Source organism: Blennius ocellaris, assembly GCF_963422515.1.
Source record: "Blennius ocellaris genome assembly, chromosome: 11".
Classification (NCBI taxonomy): domain Eukaryota; kingdom Metazoa; phylum Chordata; class Actinopteri; order Blenniiformes; family Blenniidae; genus Blennius; species Blennius ocellaris.
Window position 1 is genome coordinate 1,621,312 of NC_137660.1, and position 18,004 is coordinate 1,639,315.

Genomic DNA, 18,004 nt, shown 5'->3' on the forward strand with positions numbered 1-18,004 from the left:
CCGTTATGTGTTCTGGACAAATAGCTCGTTGTAATGTGAAGTGTGTGTGTCAGGTTTGTGTCCGGCTGACAGCAGCAGTCGTACCTTTATGGTCTTGGAGGAGAGAGCTGTGACTGGAGGCGATCTATTTAAAGCTCCCAATGAGTTTTACTCCTCACGCTGCCATGTGTGGGGAAACAAAAGCATCACTAAGGCGAATAGATCAATACGCCACTCCCAGCTCAAGCCCTCTGTGTGGTGGACACACATTTACATTTCAATGAGCTCAAACATGAAGGTCAGTTAGATTTCATGTTCGGGATATGAGAATAGAGAGGGGGAGACAGTAAGATAATTAAACCAATAATCACACTTATTTAAAAGTTCAGAGTGGGTGCTTTGGCCCATCCATCCATCCATCCATCCATCCATCCATCCAGTAGATAAGGCTCTCACTGTGTTAAAAAAGTGAAAGTTGTGTTCTGGACTGACGGATTTTATCAAATGTATTTTCTGGTTTAGGTTTCCCTCTGGATAAAGCTGTGGAGTATGCAAAGCTCAGGAATCCGCTGCTCATCAATGACCTCAACATGCAGTATTTCATTCAGGACAGGTACTTTATTATTATATTTAAAGGAAAGACATACAGTTTAATGTGTGATGTAGGAACGCTCCAGAATCCAAGGGCAAGTGTCCCTCTGAGGACAGGTGTACTTATTAAAAAGCACAAAATATTGCTATAATAACCTTTAAATTTACACTTGAAAGTTTTGCTTTGTTGTGGCGCACAGTGTGCGCGATGACACCATCTATATATTTTCACGATCAAACAATTAGTACTGGAAATGATTACAATCGCAACATAAACTCATTTGAATGACACATTTTGGTGCAAAATACAGTGAAATGTAACAAAACCCATGAAAAAAACCCTACAAAAACTCATATAAATCCTTGCTTGGTGGGACCGGATTGGAGCCTTTTGTGAGTCGGTTTTGGCCCGTGGTCCTTATGTTTATCTCCCCTGGTGCATGAAATTAAACTGAGAGGAGTCACAGAGCAGCACTGTGCTGCAAAATAATATACGGACACCACAACAATGAACACGAATATTCAGATAATTTGATCCAGCCCAAGTATTTTGGCCGTTTTCATCTCCAATCAGCTTGAAATTTGTCAGAAAACCCTGTCCGTTGTTTGTGCTTGGCAGGTTGTCCGCTCATTAAGGTGTGTTAACAGTTGTCCACTCAGTCCAGGGTGTCCGCTCATCAGAGGTTCTACTGTACACTCATAATTTAGTTTGACTTAGGATGTATTTTGCTTTGTTTAATTTGGTTGGTTCAGTTGTTTTATATTGGTTTTTATTGTTATATATTAATATGTTTGAATATGCCCTTAGATTTGGTGTATTTAGTTTAATTTGATTTAGTTTAATTTGCTTAATTTGCTTCTTGTTAGTTATGTTATGATTTTTTTTCTCTGGGTGTGGATTAATTTAGGGATGCACCGATACCACTTTTTAATGTATGAGTACTAACAGCTACTTGTGGATTCTGAGTACTCATTTGAGTCTCAACAGCCTTGTAGACTCCAGTATACGACTACCCTACAGTACGCATAGGGCAATAGTGTAGGGTCTATCTACGTACTGCGCTATGTGTACTGTAGACTCAGGGACCGAGCTTGCTGTGTGCTGCCACACGCTTTAGCTCACTGTTAATGGATGTATCAGTCAGACTTTAACCATGTTTAGCATGTGGCTTCGCTAGTGTGTGAGCCCAGAAACTCTTTAGCATGTAGCATGTAGCACATGGAAACATTGCAAAGGCGATTAAAAAAAAAAAAAGAAAAGAAAAAAGAATGAGCTGTGGGCACCTTATTGCCAGACACATTACACTCTGGCTTTGAAAGTAAAAAGAAGGTTTTGGTACCTGGAGTCAAGTACAAACATACACAAATAGCTGCACAAAAATGTCACGAGTAAAGAAAAAACAAACAAACTAGTGGGTCGTTACAGGAGCTTTAGAATAATGCTGTCCATGACACCAGCCACAAGTTTGAGTATGATGAGACTTAATGACCAGAACAAGTAATCTGAGCTGATCATTTGACAGCTTAAAGATGTGAACCTTGTTCATTGGAGGTGGAGCAGATCAGGACTATTACTTGTAATATAATGCCTGCACTGCTGAGTCTCAAGATCCACATCATTCGAGATGCTTTTCATCTCCTGACCGTGGTTTTTAACATCACTTAAACTTCAGGACGAGCTTGTTCTTGCAGCAGGTGCAGTAATATTTGCATACATGGCTCAGAAATGTACCCAAAGTACTTTCTTCAAATCAAAGCAGTGAGGAGCCACGCAGTCACAATAGAAATTACATTATTATTTACAGCTCTTATATTCCAACTTAACTACACAACTATGTCACACACACAGACACTACTCAGGTTGTGCAGTATCGGTGTGTCTTTTGTTCTCTTGGCCTGTCTGTAACAGTATAGTGTTACTTGTCAGGAGGGAAGTGTATCGGATCCTACAAGAGGAGGGCATCGACCTACCTCGATACGCCGTGTTGAACAGAGACCCAGATAATCCTGAAGGTAAGCAAGAGTACTATATATATATATATATATAGCTTGATTTCTGTTAAAAAAATCATCTTTTTGACAAAGATGTAATTTTATGGTTTATTCAATAAAGTGGAAATCTTGGTTTTCTGTATGAAAGGAAAAAAAAGAAAAGAAAGTGGTCTCATCAAAGTCACAAAAGCAGCCTAAGTGTTAAATCACACTGACTGGTTAATCCCTCCAGTTGACTCAGGGAGGTGAAATAGTTTAGGTCAAGTATTTAGAAATGATTATTTCCATACGAGTGTGTGACTCTACCAACTTGTACGTACAGCTTTGCCAGCATGGATTGTTTTCCAAGACCAGGTTCTTGCTGTTCTTGAAGTTAAGTCTTCCTTTACAAGGAAAGCTATTTTGCGCATTCACTTCGTCTTCTCTTGTTAGTTGCTTTTGAGCTTCAGTCGGTTGAATTTGAAGTGTTCATCTTCCCTTGTGCAGAGTGTAACCTGGTGGAGGCAGAGGACCATGTGGAAGTGAACGGGGAGGTGTTTCCCAAGCCTTTTGTGGAGAAGCCTGTATGTGCGGAGGACCACAACGTCTACATCTACTACCCGACATCTGCTGGAGGAGGCAGCCAGAGACTCTTCAGGAAGGTACGGAAAGCAGACCTGGGTTTAAACATCAAAGTCAAAAACGTCACAAACATATTTCTTTCACTGAGTGTGTTGAAGACTGAAGATTAGTGGTTGGAACTCTCACCTCACAGTGAGAACAAGCCTCTCCGTATGGATTTTGCATTGGTCTCCTTTCGCATGCGTTCATTGTTGTTTTTTTACATACTCAGTAATGCAAAAACGTGCTTGTTCAATTAATTCAGGGTTGTTAAACATATTTCAGTTCAGGGGCCATATACAGTCCAATTTAATCTCGAGTGGGCCAGCCTGGTAAAATAGTGCCATAATAACCTTTAAATTTAAACTTTAAAGTTTTTCTTGGTTGTGATGCAGAGTATATGTATTGCGAGTTTATGTACATGTATTGTGTTGTATATGCAACCAATCTGTCGTCCGGTAAGAGGAGAAACGGCTGCCCAACCAATTGCCTCCAGACTCATGTCCACTGACTGCAGCCTGGGATTGGAAATGTGGGCAGATCTAAACCAGAGGCTCACCTTCACACTCAAAATTGCAATGACCAAAGGGAGCCAAACCCTGGTCGTTTGGTCCAAATCCTGCCGATGTGTTTTCCTTGTGGAGCTGACAGTCCCTTTGGGAGGAAGTCCTCAATGAGGCTTTCGAAAGGAAAAGCTAGGGATGTGATAACTTGGGTACTGAGTCAGAGGACCGGGGCTGGAAGGTTTACGTGCATCCAGTGGATGTTGGCTGCAGGGGCTCTGTAGCAAGTTCCACCACAAGGTTACTGAAGGAGGTTGGAATCAGGACCAGCACAGCGGACCTATAGTCCAAAGACGCAGTCGCTTGCTGCAATCTCAACAAAAAGCTTTTAATGAAATCTTCTGGTGTAAAATACATTGAAATGTAAAAAAAACCTTCTCTATGAGCTGTTGCCTTATGGGTGTTTTTACAAACTCAGTCTCACAGCATGACTTTGAGGCAGAATCACCGATGTCTCAGCTCGGGTTTCAGAGTCGTGTTGTGTCGCTACGTTTTAAAAGATTGTATCATAATGTGATGGATTATAACATTCAATGTTTTCTTTGAAATCTCTGCTTGGGGGTTTGGCCTGACTGGAGTCTTATTTTTGTGACCTCAGCACTGGGTCATGTGCAGCCAGACCATTTTCTCAGCTTTCACTGCTCAGTCAAAGTGCTGGACACTTTCTTCTCCTCTTTAGCGCTGGCTTCTTCCATGAGCAGTCTCACGCAACTCCTGCTCACTCCTCGCCTCAGGTGTCTCGGGATGATAAGTAATCGGCGTGTAAATAAATGCAATACTATAATGGGCACTCGGGAGACCACGTACTCTTGCCAACACCACGTTTGTTACCTATGGATTACACGGTCATTTGATCCACTAAACACTCCTTTCTTCATTTGTCATGGTCGTTTGAATTACTTGATGCTATCACTGTTTGACACAGATGTACACAAATTTGCCATATTTCCATGTGACCCCCAACCAGTGGCCACAACTGACCGGATGGGGTCCTGGGGGGTTCACCATTAACACAAGGGATGTTGTGGAGTAATCACCGCAACATCCTCAACTCGTTTTGTTACCAACGTCTCAAACATCAGATAACCCTAAAGTGATGGCTTTCCTCATGGGTTTCTGACTCTGCTTTAGATTGGCAGCCGCAGCAGCGTGTACTCCCCAGAAAGCAGCGTGAGAAAGACGGGATCCTACATCTACGAGGAGTTCATGCCGACAGATGGCACCGACGTGAAGGTAATGTGGAGTATAATCCATCCTGTGGAGCTCCATGTGGTCGTTACTGCACCGACTCACCAGGGAAAACTGTGACAATCCTTTGGCAGGTTTACACAGTTGGACCAGACTACGCCCACGCAGAGGCCAGGAAGTCTCCCGCGCTGGATGGAAAGGTGGAGAGAGATAGTGAGGGGAAGGAGATCCGTTACCCCGTCATGCTCACCGCCATGGAGAAGCTGGTGGCCCGCAAGGTCTGCCTGGCTTTCAAGGTAAACTGGAGTCTTGTTAACCATGATGGAGCTTCAAAGTTAGAGCAACCTGCATTCAAAATATACTGGTCTGACTCATGTGGTATGTGTAGTTAATTCTTTTAAACTTAGCAGAAAACTGATGGAGCTGAATGCCAAATTTTAAGAACCAAATTTGTAACAACATAAAATGGAAACCTGTTCATCATGGATCCATCCAGTCCGTCACAGCTTTCATACGTGCAGGACATTTAAGATGCCTCAAACCCGTGTTTCAAGTGTGGGAGGAAACCCAAGGATCCGACAATAACCCACACAGGTTCAGGGGGAATATGCTCCACTCCAATAAACTCCACTCAAACTCAGGGCCCGTTTACACAACATTTTCAAGTGAATAAACAAACCTTTGCATCATTTTGGGTGCCATTGAGATGACAATGGTGCTCAAAGCAAGTTTTTGGATACGGCTCCCAAGGGAGAATATTTTTAAAGTGCTCTGGATCTGTCTCTGTCTGAAAACGGGAGGAAAACGCAACTTTTTGAAAGCACATGCGCATCACTACCATAGTAAATAGTTCTTCCGCACATGTACGGGTAGATGCATCATAACCGCAATGTTTTCCTCCAAGGACTCAAACAGGATTATCTGTCTGTGGCGTCAGAATGTAAACCTCTGTGTCATAGTGACACCACATAATTATTCATCAGAAGTCTTGTTAGAGAAAGTCAAGCTTTTACTATTTCTCTAATATAGAATTTACCAATGCCAAACTTGTTCTGTACATTAAGGTATGCACCATATAAAGTGTGTTTTCATTAGAAAGACTGAGAATAGAATACATCATGGTTTGCTCAGCCAGGGTTTGCTCAGTCAGGGTTTTAACTCGTCGTAACTTTATTGCCTGATTTTAACTTTGTATCAGATCAAAGTAAAGATGAAAATAGCTCGACTTCATCAGTCTTCCGTTTATATTTTGCTTCAAACTTCAAAGTCAGAAGTTGGAACTTCCCAACTTCGCCTGTAAAGTGTGTTTGAAGGTTCCACAGATCATGACGGGGACTCTGGATGTGGTGTTTGTGGCACATCCGTCTTGTTTTTGCAACTCTGATGTATGAAATTTCCTTTCAGCTGAATCGACTTGACATTTCGTGTGTTTTGTAGCAAACCGTGTGTGGGTTCGACCTGCTCAGAGCCAACGGCCATTCCTTCGTGTGTGACGTTAACGGCTTCAGCTTTGTGAAAAACTCCATGAAATACTACGACGACTGTGCCAAAGTGCTAGGGTAGGTCACCATACGTCACATCCATGCAATCGTCTGGTTTTTCACTGTTTCCTTACCTTTCACTACACTTTATTATTTCAGACCCGTTTCCTTGATATAACAGCAATGCTTTGTGGTTGTATTTCAAACAAAGTGTTACAGTAGTACAAGGTATTTCAGGGAAAACTTGAGATTTAAAATCTAAACAAAATTTAGTAAAAAAACACTTTTTCTCGGTTTTTATCGTGGATTAATTGATCTCCTGGTAGTATTTTGACATTACTAATTCAGCATCCAGCAGAAATGTTTACTGTCAGACTGGTGCACACAGAGAACACGACCATGTCTCCTCCACTTCAATGCAACTTTACTGAAAAACGGCTGAAAATATAGTAATGAAATGGCCGTGACGTCTTAAAGCAATGAATCGAGATGATCATGTCACACTGCTTTGATCCACAGAAGGTCTCCACTTTGTGTTACGTTATCTTCTTCTGTCCCTGCTGCTCTGCTCTTCATCACCAGGAACATGGTGATGAGGGAGCTCGCCCCTCAGTTTCACATCCCTTGGTCCATCCCCATGGAGGCTGAAGACATCCCCATTGTCCCAACCACCTCAGGAACCATGTACGTACAGAGACGCTCACTTGACCTTGTGCCGTTCACCTTTCCATGGACATTAACAAAAACAAACGCTCAAAATATCAAAGTGCAGGTTTTAAAACAATAAATAAAAAAAATATACATGTTTATGGAAACAGTATCATCTGCCTAGTGTATTGTGCATCTGTTAGATAGGAAGATTTTTTTCACAAATGATACATTCCTTCCTTACTTCTTTGTGTCCTTCCTCCCTTCTTATCTGACCTCTTTCGCTCTTCCTTCCTTCCTTAACCACAATCTCATCTCCAGTGTGTTGTCCAGCATTGGTTCAGTCTTGTTTGTCTAAATTGCGATGCCCAATGTCAGAATTGTAGCTACGTTTCAATCTCGCGTCTGTCCTCTCCAACCTCTTCAGGATGGAACTGCGCTGTGTTATCGCCATCATCCGACATGGAGATCGCACACCAAAGCAAAAGATGAAAATGGAGGTCCGACATCCCTTGTGAGTTTCAATACATTAAAAAGTCTTTTGTTTGGATGCACACCTGAAGAGGAAGAGAATTCCTTAAAGGATATGGTCCACATTGTTATAAGGTGTCCATACAACAGACAGGCTGTAACTGTCGTTTTGTTCATTATCTTGATCAGATTCTTTGAATTGTTTGAGAAGTGCGGCGGATACAAGACGGGAAAGTTGAAGCTAAAAAAGCCAAAGCAGCTTCAGGTGAGTGAGGACGAAGGAGGCCTCTTGTTCCACCTTCTCACGCTCTCTTTCTTCTTATGTTCTTTCTGTGTCGAGCGTATCACCATTGAATCCTGCTGAAGACTGAAAGAGTTTTTAGCCTCCTACAAACTGGGATTTTTAGCCATCGCAGACAAAAGGTTGCGATTTTGGGAGAGTTGTGAAATCTTTGCTTATGGCTCTCATTGGAGGCTGTACCTCGCACCACAATTCCACTGCATCACGAAATTATGCTAAATGTCACAACAGCGAGGCTGCGTTCATGTTTATGTTGAGGACATGTTATTGTTGCGCGATCATGTATTGTGCATCATGTCCATGTGTTCTGTATATTGACGACTCAGGACTTTTTGTTATAGTCGTTGCTGATATGAGTGAATTATATTATTTGTTGTGATCTGTTAAAATGAGGCGCAATCGGTTCAATTAAATTTCTTAAGCTCCAAATACAACAATCATTTCAAGATGCTTAGAGAGAAAAAGCAACAATTCCACATTAGAAATCAGAAAAGAAAAGAAAAACTCCCTGTAAAACCAGACTCAGACTGTTGAAAGTGGGTTTATATACAGTAGAACAACACTTTTCAGTTCTCATACGCTTTAGAGTTTCATCTTGAGTAGGCTGGACCGGTAAAATAGTGCCATAATAACCTTAAAATTAAACTTTAAACTTGCTAGCTTTCATGGCATCATCACCAATATCTCAACTTTGGTCTCATTGTTGTGTTTGTCATAAAATCAATGTTTTCTTTGACTTTTTTTTTTTTTTACAATTTTCTTGGTGGTGTGGCTGGATTGGAGCCTCTTGGGAGCCGGTTTTGACCCACAGGCCTTATGATTGACACCCCTGCAGTCGAAGTTGCTCCCTGGGTTAAGTGCAGGAGTTCATGTCTTCCAGGAAGTGCTGGACATCGCCCGCCTGCTCCTGGTCGAACTGGGCCAGCACAACGACTGCGAGATAGAGGAGAAGAAATCCAAACTGGAGCAACTCAAGACCGTCCTGGAAATGTGAGTGACACTTCACATCAGACGCACACCCTCGTTCATTCATTCATTCATCCAGCCATCACCTGTGATCATTATCATAATCATCATCATCATCATCATCATCATCATCATCATCATCATCATCAGCAGCAGCAGATTCCTCACCAGGGCTCAGTCATCTCGTACTCACAAACAGACACCACGTTCACCATGATGAAACCAGACTCCTTCCCTCATGTATGGACTTTAACTGCTTTATCTTTTCTTCCCTCCTCTGTCTCTCTCGCTCTCTTTATCTTTCCTCCTATCCACCCATCCTTCCTTCCTTTCTTTTTTCTCTCCAAAAGGGAATCCAGCTTGAATGACACTCAGTATGCACCCTCTCCCTTCTTACTTTAAAGGATGAGGATTGTACCACCCTCCTTTTTGTTTAATCAAACTGGTACCGTATGTACAAAATATCAGGAATATGGCCAATCATATATGTATATATATATATATATATAGTCTTTTATAGACAGTTTGAAGCTGTGGAGAATTTAAAACATAGATTACTGTGGAGTTAAACTCTCAAGCGTATTCCTAATATTTTGGAGACGGATCCTATAATTTCCATTAATAATCATTAACATGGACACATACACAGTCAAATGTCTGATGGTTTCACTGTGTTTTTCTGTGTGCTGTGCTACTTATGAATGCTCTCCTCACCACATATCAGCTGGACTCTCTGCTAATGCCCCCCCTTGATCATGCTCCTGTACGAGGCAGACAGATACCTGACTTCATGTTCCCTGCCCCCCCAGTCTATATGATTGCTCTTCTCATGAGTATGTCTGAGATGTGGGAATGGATGTATTGTGAGACATTAGGGTTTAGCGTGGCGGTGGCAAATGCTTGCAAATCTGTCTTTTGCTACAGGGAGAAGTAAAGTTTCATCCAGATGGATTTTGCATAAAACTTGAGATATTCGATGCTAATTGATTAGCTAGAGCTACCATGTTTTTGCAGATAACACAGTCCATGAAAATACAAAGGCCACATTTATACGACAGTGTTTCAAGTGAAAACGCATCATTTTTGCATTTTCTTTCTAGAAAAGCATTATATTTACACAGCAACATTTTGAAAACGGTGTCCGGTTGCATGGAAAACAGCGGAAATGCTGAAAAACATGTCGTTTTCATGTTGGGCCACAAGTGAGTGCCAAATCAACAACTGCAGGTTTTTTTGCACTATGTCAGTAAAAGTTGTTTTAATTGCAGATATTTTCACTGATGTTGCCATTATTTCTATTATTATTGTTTTTATTATCATGCTTGTTATAGTAGTAGTCGTGAAGGTGGTTTTAGTAATAATTTAAAGCTGGGATTTTCAAAACTTGTGTTGAGGGTCACATGAAAAACACTCTTGACAAAAAGTAAGCGTGAAACCAAAAAAGGAAGAGCAAAACCAGCTAATTATTTACACACTGAGAGAGACAGAGACCGTAATACAGGGAGAGACTTACAGTTTTTTACTTTTTAAATTCCACATTCGTTGTTTCAGTGCTGCATTTGTTTCTGTTCCCTCATTTAATTAATTTATTGTTTTTAATTGTCGTTAATTGTTGTTGTATTTGAAGTATAAAAACTGCTATATAAATGAACTTATTAGTACTATTGTTATAATTTTTGTTATGATACACCAGTTAGATGGCAAATAAACAAAAATGAATGAATTTACTCACGAGTCAGTGAGAAAAGCGATGGGATGAAGAAATCCCTCTGATATATCCTGCCGTCTCAGTCTTGAGGCCAAGATGTTCATCAGAAAGTTGTGATTCGTCTTGATGCCTTAAGGCTGTCTTATGCTTGACGCGTCCACAAGCTCTGCATGGCTTCATGCCGCACAATTACATAATTTCAGCCGCCACGCCCCTCCATTTGGCCCTGTTCACGCAGATGTCACTGCTCCGTGCGCCTCCAAATTTTTCTGACTACACGGACAGTGACATGCGGAAAAAAAGGCAGAGCTGAAGACATGGTTATAAAGACACAAAAAGCATAAAGCTGCACATCCACACTGGAAACACAAGATTTCACTCATTGATGTCAATTTGTGTCAGACTTCAACAGAGGGAACATTTAATTTGAATCGATAGTTGAAGGCTCTGCTGCGCTCTCCACTTGCAGGATCACCCACTGATGTCACAGAGAAGAAGTCTACTTCTTCTGCTCTAATTTTACTGCGGTGGAAGTGAGTTTGCGATGCACTGGCCCCTGCAGGTTCGGAGCTGGAACCGCTTGTAGTATAAATGGCACACACGCTGTCATGCTGATTCCTCTAAGTTCCGCATGTCACGCCCGTCTGTCAAGCATATAACAGCCTCTATACAGTGTGACAGCATTCGCTCCCTGCAGCATCCTCCTCTCTGATCAACTCTATGGAATTTCTTTGAATGCTGAGCGATCTGGAGTGTGTGAACTGTTCAGTAGCTGACGGTAGAATAACTGGGGTGTGGAGTCATATATTTTTAAACTCAGTTGCAGACCTGACTTGTTTTACACCCGCCTCCACCAGACGCACCTGAGACAGTGATTCTCATTTCCTCTGGTGCGCCCTGGTCGGCTGGACACGTCTCTCATAGTAAAATCCACAACTGAATAAAGCAAATTCTCCCAATTCGCCACATTCCTGAGTGATTAATGATTTGCAACAGTGCAGAGTTTGCAACACCATGGAATAATAATGCTTACGGTGTGCAATGACTCGGGATGATTCGCCACCGTTTCCTGCTCTTACTTGTAATGCATGATAAAAGGTGACGACTGTCCATGACGGTGTGACGCCACGGCCCTAACTTGTAGAATTCACATCAAAATCCTGATCCACAGTCAGGAATTGAGATTCGTGCCAAACTTGTCATCATAATGTGTAAACACACCTTTAACAGCTCCACAATCGTCTTTCTTTTCTCGCCGTGACTTAAAACTTCATCAACCATATTAATTGTGTGTTTTTTTTATTTAACTCAGCATCAGCAAATGTTTCTCAGCTTTGGCAAGGTTCCATGAAACCAGCGATGATGCGGCTGTTGCTGCCTTGTGACAATGCTGATATATCGTAGACACGGACGGCTTTTATGATGTTATGCTTTCTGTTTAGCGGCTAAATGTAAAACACGACTTTCCAAAAAACGGTAGTTGGGGTACTACTTATAAGGTTTCTCCGACTCTGCCCCACCACTGTTGTCGCATAACAAAGTTATTTGAATTTTGAATCTCCAGCTGAGGAAGTCGGGGGAATCCTTCTTCGTGAGCGTGACGTCAAGAGATGTGCAGATCTCGATCTGTTGTGTTTACATTGGCTTGTGTTGTTTCCCTCTTAAATAGACGTTTTAACAGTGTTTTGAAGTTGTAGTCGGCGTTTTATGAGCCTTGACGAAAGATTGAGCATGGAAGAGACCCGAGAGAGGAGAAAAGGAGCACAGGCGGCGGGAGCGGCTAGCTGCTAGCTGCTAGCTTCGGCGGCTAGTAGACGATCAAGTAATGCCTGGACTCATCTTCGGTGATTCCGCGCAGTCGGAAAAGCGCTTCAACATGATCCACGAAGCCGGGTCGTTCTTCCAAAAGTCAGGAGCCTCAAAGCCGCGGTGAAAACTGCCGGCTACTGAGGCTGAGGAGACGAGGACAAACAGTCTTCTGCTTCCTCAAACATGTTCAAAACGGGGTCACCAATGGCAGAACGACCCATTCTGTGTCTTCGTCATCAATCACTGGGTTTGAAATGCCCGATGATGATGAAATATCGTTAAATTGAGCCCTCTTCGTCATCAAAACTCTGATCCGACATAACGTAAACACAACTTGGGCGTGTGCACATCCAGTGACGTCACTCTATTATTGTCAGAAGCTCCGCCGAGTGTTTTGGAGGTCGAATTTTCATTTCACTAGGACTTTAAAGTGATGATCCACTTTGCTGACTGCTCCGGTCTGCATGCAGATCAATCATGGGCCGTAATACAAAACTAAACTGTTCAGTCAAGTCAGAGTTCAACTGACAGTTTTCCTGGTCGACTTTGTGCTTTTTCACACTGCAGGTTATGTTGTTTCTTTGTTTAATTTCGACTGACTGACTTACTGTCAGATGATATGGAAGGATGAACGGCATTTGGCGGGCAGAGGGTACATTGACGTATTTATGTCAGACACACACAGTCCGGCTCCGACCCTCTGATCTACATGAATGTGCAGAACAACTATTTACCACAGCCGTAGTGCGCATGCGCAGTTGCAGTGTTTCCAACGTCTAGTGGAGACTGAGCATGAGCGTTTTCAAACCATTGGCATGTAAACAGACACTAAACCCAGCAAAAGTTTTGTGTAGTCACTTGAAAACACTGTCGTGTCACCAGGACCTCAGATGTTGTTTCCACTTTGGGGTACCACTCATTTAAGCCGATGTTCCACCGCAGTACGTGGCGGAGCAGAGCGGGAGGTTACGGTATGGCAAAGCACACCCAGGACCAACTCACTGTCTCTGGTCCCACAACAGGAAGTACGGTAAAAATGTAGGCGGGGTTGTGAATAACTTGGAGACACCCCAGCAAAGAACATAGAAGCGGCCGGCGGCTGTTCAAGTCATTCTTTTGTTACTCAGATTAAACTTTCTTATTGTGAACAGCAGCGTCCAGCTCCTGCTGAAGCTCCTCCTCCTGTTCCTGAGAGGAGCGTCTGTATCTCTTTAAAGACAGCGGTGTTGTGTTGTGCGACGTTTTAATAAACCCAGTTAACAAATCAACCAGTGAGCGCAAAGCGGCGCATGTAAACAACAACAGGAGGGTTACGGCCGATGAAGTATTTAAATATTGCAGGCAAGTTGAGAGAGGCATCGTCACTGACCAATCGGCAGACGGCGCCGTCGTCTGTCCTCCTCATGGACTCTTTACTCGGTGCTAGGTGTGTCAACGGACAGGTTGCGGAAGATTGTAGCCAGTGGTCGCGGTTTCTTTCCGTACCATCCACAACTTTTTAGTGAGGCAACGCAAAAACCCGGCCCGCGACGTCCTGGCAGAGAAAGTGCAGTGGACCTTTAGGCCCCGGTTGACCCAGCGTTTTTGAAATTGACGTCCGATAGCATGCCTGGTCACTCGTGGGTGACTCTCAACTGTAAAACTCCTAACAGGGTTCCCACGGGGTCTTAAAAAGTCTTAAAAGTATGAATTCACAAATTGGCATTAGATATCTTTAAAAAATCTTAAAAAAGGTATTAAATTTGATATTGTCGGCCTTAAACTTTGTAAAGTTGCCGCACTGCAAACTTGACGATACAAATTGGCTAATGGCTCTGAGTGCTGTGCTCGCTGCAGGTTGAACCTGCTCCCCTTCCTCCTCCTTCACTGCTTTGATATCAAAACATCGGCGGCATGTCTGCTCGACTGCGAGGCAGTGCATGTCGTCTATTTACGCGTTGCCGTGTGCCGCCACACGCTCCGGCTCGCTAATGAGTGTATTAATCGTGTGTAGAATGTAGCCTCACTCGTGTGTGAGCCCTGAAACTGCTTAGCACGCAGCACGGCTCGGAGTTACGTGCTCCATCTGGTTGGAAAAAGGCATCTCGGAGACCCGCTGTTCTCTGCCTCTGATTGGCTGGTACTCGCTGCGTTCTTTGACCTGATTGGTTAGTGTCTATGTTTTCCGTGCAGCACAACGCTGATGAGCCAATCAGAGGGAGAGGAAGGCGGGTCATAATGAAGCGTTGACAACTGCTAAAATGTACAGAGATTAAGTGACAATAAGCAAAACATTTTAATGGGTTTTCACTCAATGGAGTCGTCTTCCAGCCACTGTTTCTTTAAAGAAAAAAATGTTTTTCTCTGCTGATTTTAAAGAAGCCGAAGTTGAGTGTATACCAACTTCTCCAGGATCAATACACTACTGCACATAAGTATATGATTATTAATGAAACTGTGGGATAGTCTGTACTTTTTATTAAGTCTTCAGAATAACAATAACTGTCTTTGGCTGATAAAAAGGTTATTTAGGCTGTTTAGCAGGAATGTTTTAAGAAAGCGCCTTATTGTATTGATCTATATTTTAGTTTTTATTGGTTTACAGTAACTACCGTAAATTCCGGACTACAGAGCGCACCTGATTAAAAGCCGCATGCTCTAATTTTAGAAAGAAAATAAATTTTGTTCTTGTACAAGCCGCACCGGATTTTAAGCCGCATGTGTCCCACGTTGTAATATGATATATTAGCTCAAAAACGTTCATCATGTCTTCTTACTATTTTAAACGTGTTTTTGTTCTCTCTATTAAGACGTAAAAGTGAAAAGAGTAGTGTAGTAGAGTAGTGCGTTCAAGTGTCGCTGTCACTTGAACGCACGCCATCCTCTTCATCACGCAGCAGTCCAGCCTTTTGAAACCCATTGGTGATGGTGGATGTTTTGAAATGGCAAGATTACGTGCTGCAGCTCGATTTCCTTCTTCAACCGCCAGATTGATCGCCTTTAACTTAAAAGCCGCATCATATGCTTTTCTTCGATTCCATGTTCATTGAGGGTGAGTACAAATGACTGATTTGCAATAATAAAGTGGGCATGATTGATCAAACAATTTCATTGGATCTCTGTGAACTACTCATTCATTTGATTGGTCTACTGCAGGGGTGGCCAACCCTGGTCCTCGAGAGCCGCAGTCCTGCATGTTTTAGATGTTTCCCTGCTCAAACACACCTGTTGTCATGATGAGGCTCTGCTTGACAAGGAGCCACTAATTGCTGTCAGCTGTATTGATATGAGGAGACATCTAAAACGTGCAGGACTGCGGCTCTCGAGGACCAGGGTTGGCCACCCCTGGTCTACTGTTACCAGGCAAAATGTTTCTCGTGCCACGAAAAAAAAAAAAACATGTATTAGCGCACCGTAGTAAAAGCCGCAGTGTTCAAAGTGTGGGAAAAAAGTAGCGGCTTATAGTCCGGAATTTACGGTATATTTGTAAACTTATTTATTTTCTTTTGCTTCATTTTATTTATTTGATCATATTTAAGTTATCGTTGACATTTGTGATGGTACAGGTGAGCTTTTATGTTTTGGTCCCAAGTTTTATTCAAAATAAAATGAACACAAATACATGGCAACCATTTGATTTATAATTTTTTTTTAATTAGTCATTGATTAATTGGAAAATTAGTGGAAAAAATTATTATTACAAAATTAGCTGATAGGAGCGGCACTATTATTTTGTTGCCATGCTGTATATTGTGCTTAGATGTGTCTGGGAAATGTCACATTAGTGGACCCGGTTCCAATTACGAACCAATTTGCGCCGACTGTCAAATATGCTCTGCATTGGCATTACATTTTTGTTTTAAGTAGCATTAAAAAGGTCTTAAAAATGTCTTAAATTTAACTTGCAGGAACCCTGTTCCAGGTCCCAGGAGAAGTTTTGTGTTTAGACTTGAAAATGCTGTCCCATAAACAGGGCCTGAGATGTCCACAATTTGAGGTCCAATATGAGAATCTATTGGAGAGGAAACCAGAGAAATCACAATTAGATTAGCAGATGTCAAATAAAATCACAATCAAGCCCTTTTCTAGAATCTGGTGGAGACCTTTGATTTGTAACATTTCTTTTTTGCTGTAGGCTCCTGCTTGTGTGTGCTGGTGAGTGGGCGTGTCCACCAGTGTTTGGCTTCACTGTAATGTTGGAGGGTTTTCAGTATAAATGGTGGGAAAGACTAACCAGGATAATTCATCCACATTTGATCCCACTTCAGACAGTTCAGGGCTGCCGGGTCCAGAAGCCCAGCCCAGCTAACAATGGGGGAAGAGTACACCTTGGACACAGAATACAAGAATGAGAGCCAAGGGATAATTATGGAAGTAGTTATTTCAAGTGAAAACCTTGATTGTGATTGTTCTGCACAGATGGCACAGAGAAGGAAGCTGAGAGGTTTTCCATCATACTCTGCAGAGCCCTTTAGACCGTTTTGTTAAGCTCAAACAAACCGTCCAAATCCAGCAAGCCCCACCTGCCGGATTTTTATGTTCAGGCTCAGACTCTCTGGCTCTCTGCCACAGTAATTTCTCCCAACTCCAGGCCTCACCATGACATGGATTACTTTAAGGGGTCCTCTCGGCTGCCTGTCCTACTAGTGAATACTATGTGGTCATTAGTCCACAGGACGTGGCAAATTTTTAATACTGCTTAACTCAGCGGGCAAGTGGAAGCACCCGATATGTGATACACACACACACACACACGCTCTAAAACCATTCTCATAGCACCACCAGAGCGTCCGCTCTTCAGATGTTTAACTTCAAATACGCACTGAGTGATTGATCTGACATTAAACCGAGTGCTAATATTAGTACTTAGCTGTGTATGATGAGTTGTTGCCTTGTTGTCTTTACCTTCATGAGCTTGCGTTGTAGAAAACCTGGAATGGGATTCAGAAGTACGTTTGGTGTCAAACATTTCAACGCAAATGTTGAAGATGGGGCTCAATTGTTTTCACGTGTGTGATTATCGGACTGTTCATTTGTTATGTGCGTCTGTGTTTGTCTATGTGTGTTTGTGTTCATCCCTGCCAGGTATGGTCATTTCTCAGGTATCAACAGGAAAGTGCAGCTGACCTACCTGCGTAGCGGCCAACCCAAAGCCTCCAGTGAAGAAGAAGGTATGAGCTAATCCTCACAGTTTGTCAACTTTTGATTTTAGTGAATTATTTGCAAGCGAAGTCAAGTTTCGGAAAATGCTCAGCCCGTCTCCTTGTAAATGGTGGAAGCGCTACTGCACCTATCCACCACGGCTGTAGTAAAAAAAATGTTCGCACATGCACACGTGTCTGGACAATAACAATGGCGGCCTCCAGTGCCATGACTCGTATGGCGCATGTTCTCCTGGGACTTGTAGTTGAATCACCCGTAGTAGCAATCCAACTTGATCGTCTGCCTTGCCCCGTCCGTCCTGTCTGAGCTCATTCAGGCTCTTACTCCCACCTGCTCTCTCTGGTCGGCAATTAAGTTTGGCTTCGAGCCAAAACATTTTCTGACCAGCTCAATGGTGAGCCAAGACTACATCTTTGACAGACAAACTTGTCTTTCCTACTAAAAAAAACCTTGTTTTTCCTCATCTATACTATTTTATATTGCACAGCAACATAATTTAGTAATGTTGTTTATTCAAAATTAATGAATTTGCTATAGGCTGTGATTACCTTGTTTCTGCTTTGGC

General features: G+C 42.5%; 1 protein-coding gene across 23 annotated transcripts in view; it reads left to right on the forward strand.

The window, feature by feature from the left end:
* LOC308136813 (inositol hexakisphosphate and diphosphoinositol-pentakisphosphate kinase 1-like) overlaps positions 1-18,004 on the forward strand; it is an 87,090-nt gene that overhangs the window by 15,787 nt on the left and 53,299 nt on the right. For 14 of the 23 annotated variants that reach the window (XR_013936837.1, XR_013936838.1, XM_080505318.1 and 11 more), the window contains exons 4-15: positions 502-592; positions 2,498-2,583; positions 3,049-3,203; positions 4,857-4,958; positions 5,048-5,209; positions 6,351-6,472; positions 6,977-7,078; positions 7,470-7,556; positions 7,703-7,778; positions 8,695-8,804; positions 9,131-9,154; positions 17,362-17,447. Coding sequence is in view for 21 of the 23 variants with exons in the window: in XM_080505318.1 (XP_080361444.1) it covers positions 502-592; positions 2,498-2,583; positions 3,049-3,203; positions 4,857-4,958; positions 5,048-5,209; positions 6,351-6,472; positions 6,977-7,078; positions 7,470-7,556; positions 7,703-7,778; positions 8,695-8,804; positions 9,131-9,154; positions 17,362-17,447 (1,203 nt within the window). In the remaining 2 variants the exon portion in view is untranslated. The remainder of the gene's footprint in view (positions 1-501; positions 593-2,497; positions 2,584-3,048; positions 3,204-4,856; positions 4,959-5,047; positions 5,210-6,350; positions 6,473-6,976; positions 7,079-7,469; positions 7,557-7,702; positions 7,779-8,694; positions 8,805-9,130; positions 9,155-17,361; positions 17,448-18,004) is intronic. The other 9 variants (XM_080505332.1, XM_080505333.1, XM_080505321.1 and 6 more) reach the window with 1 other exon arrangement.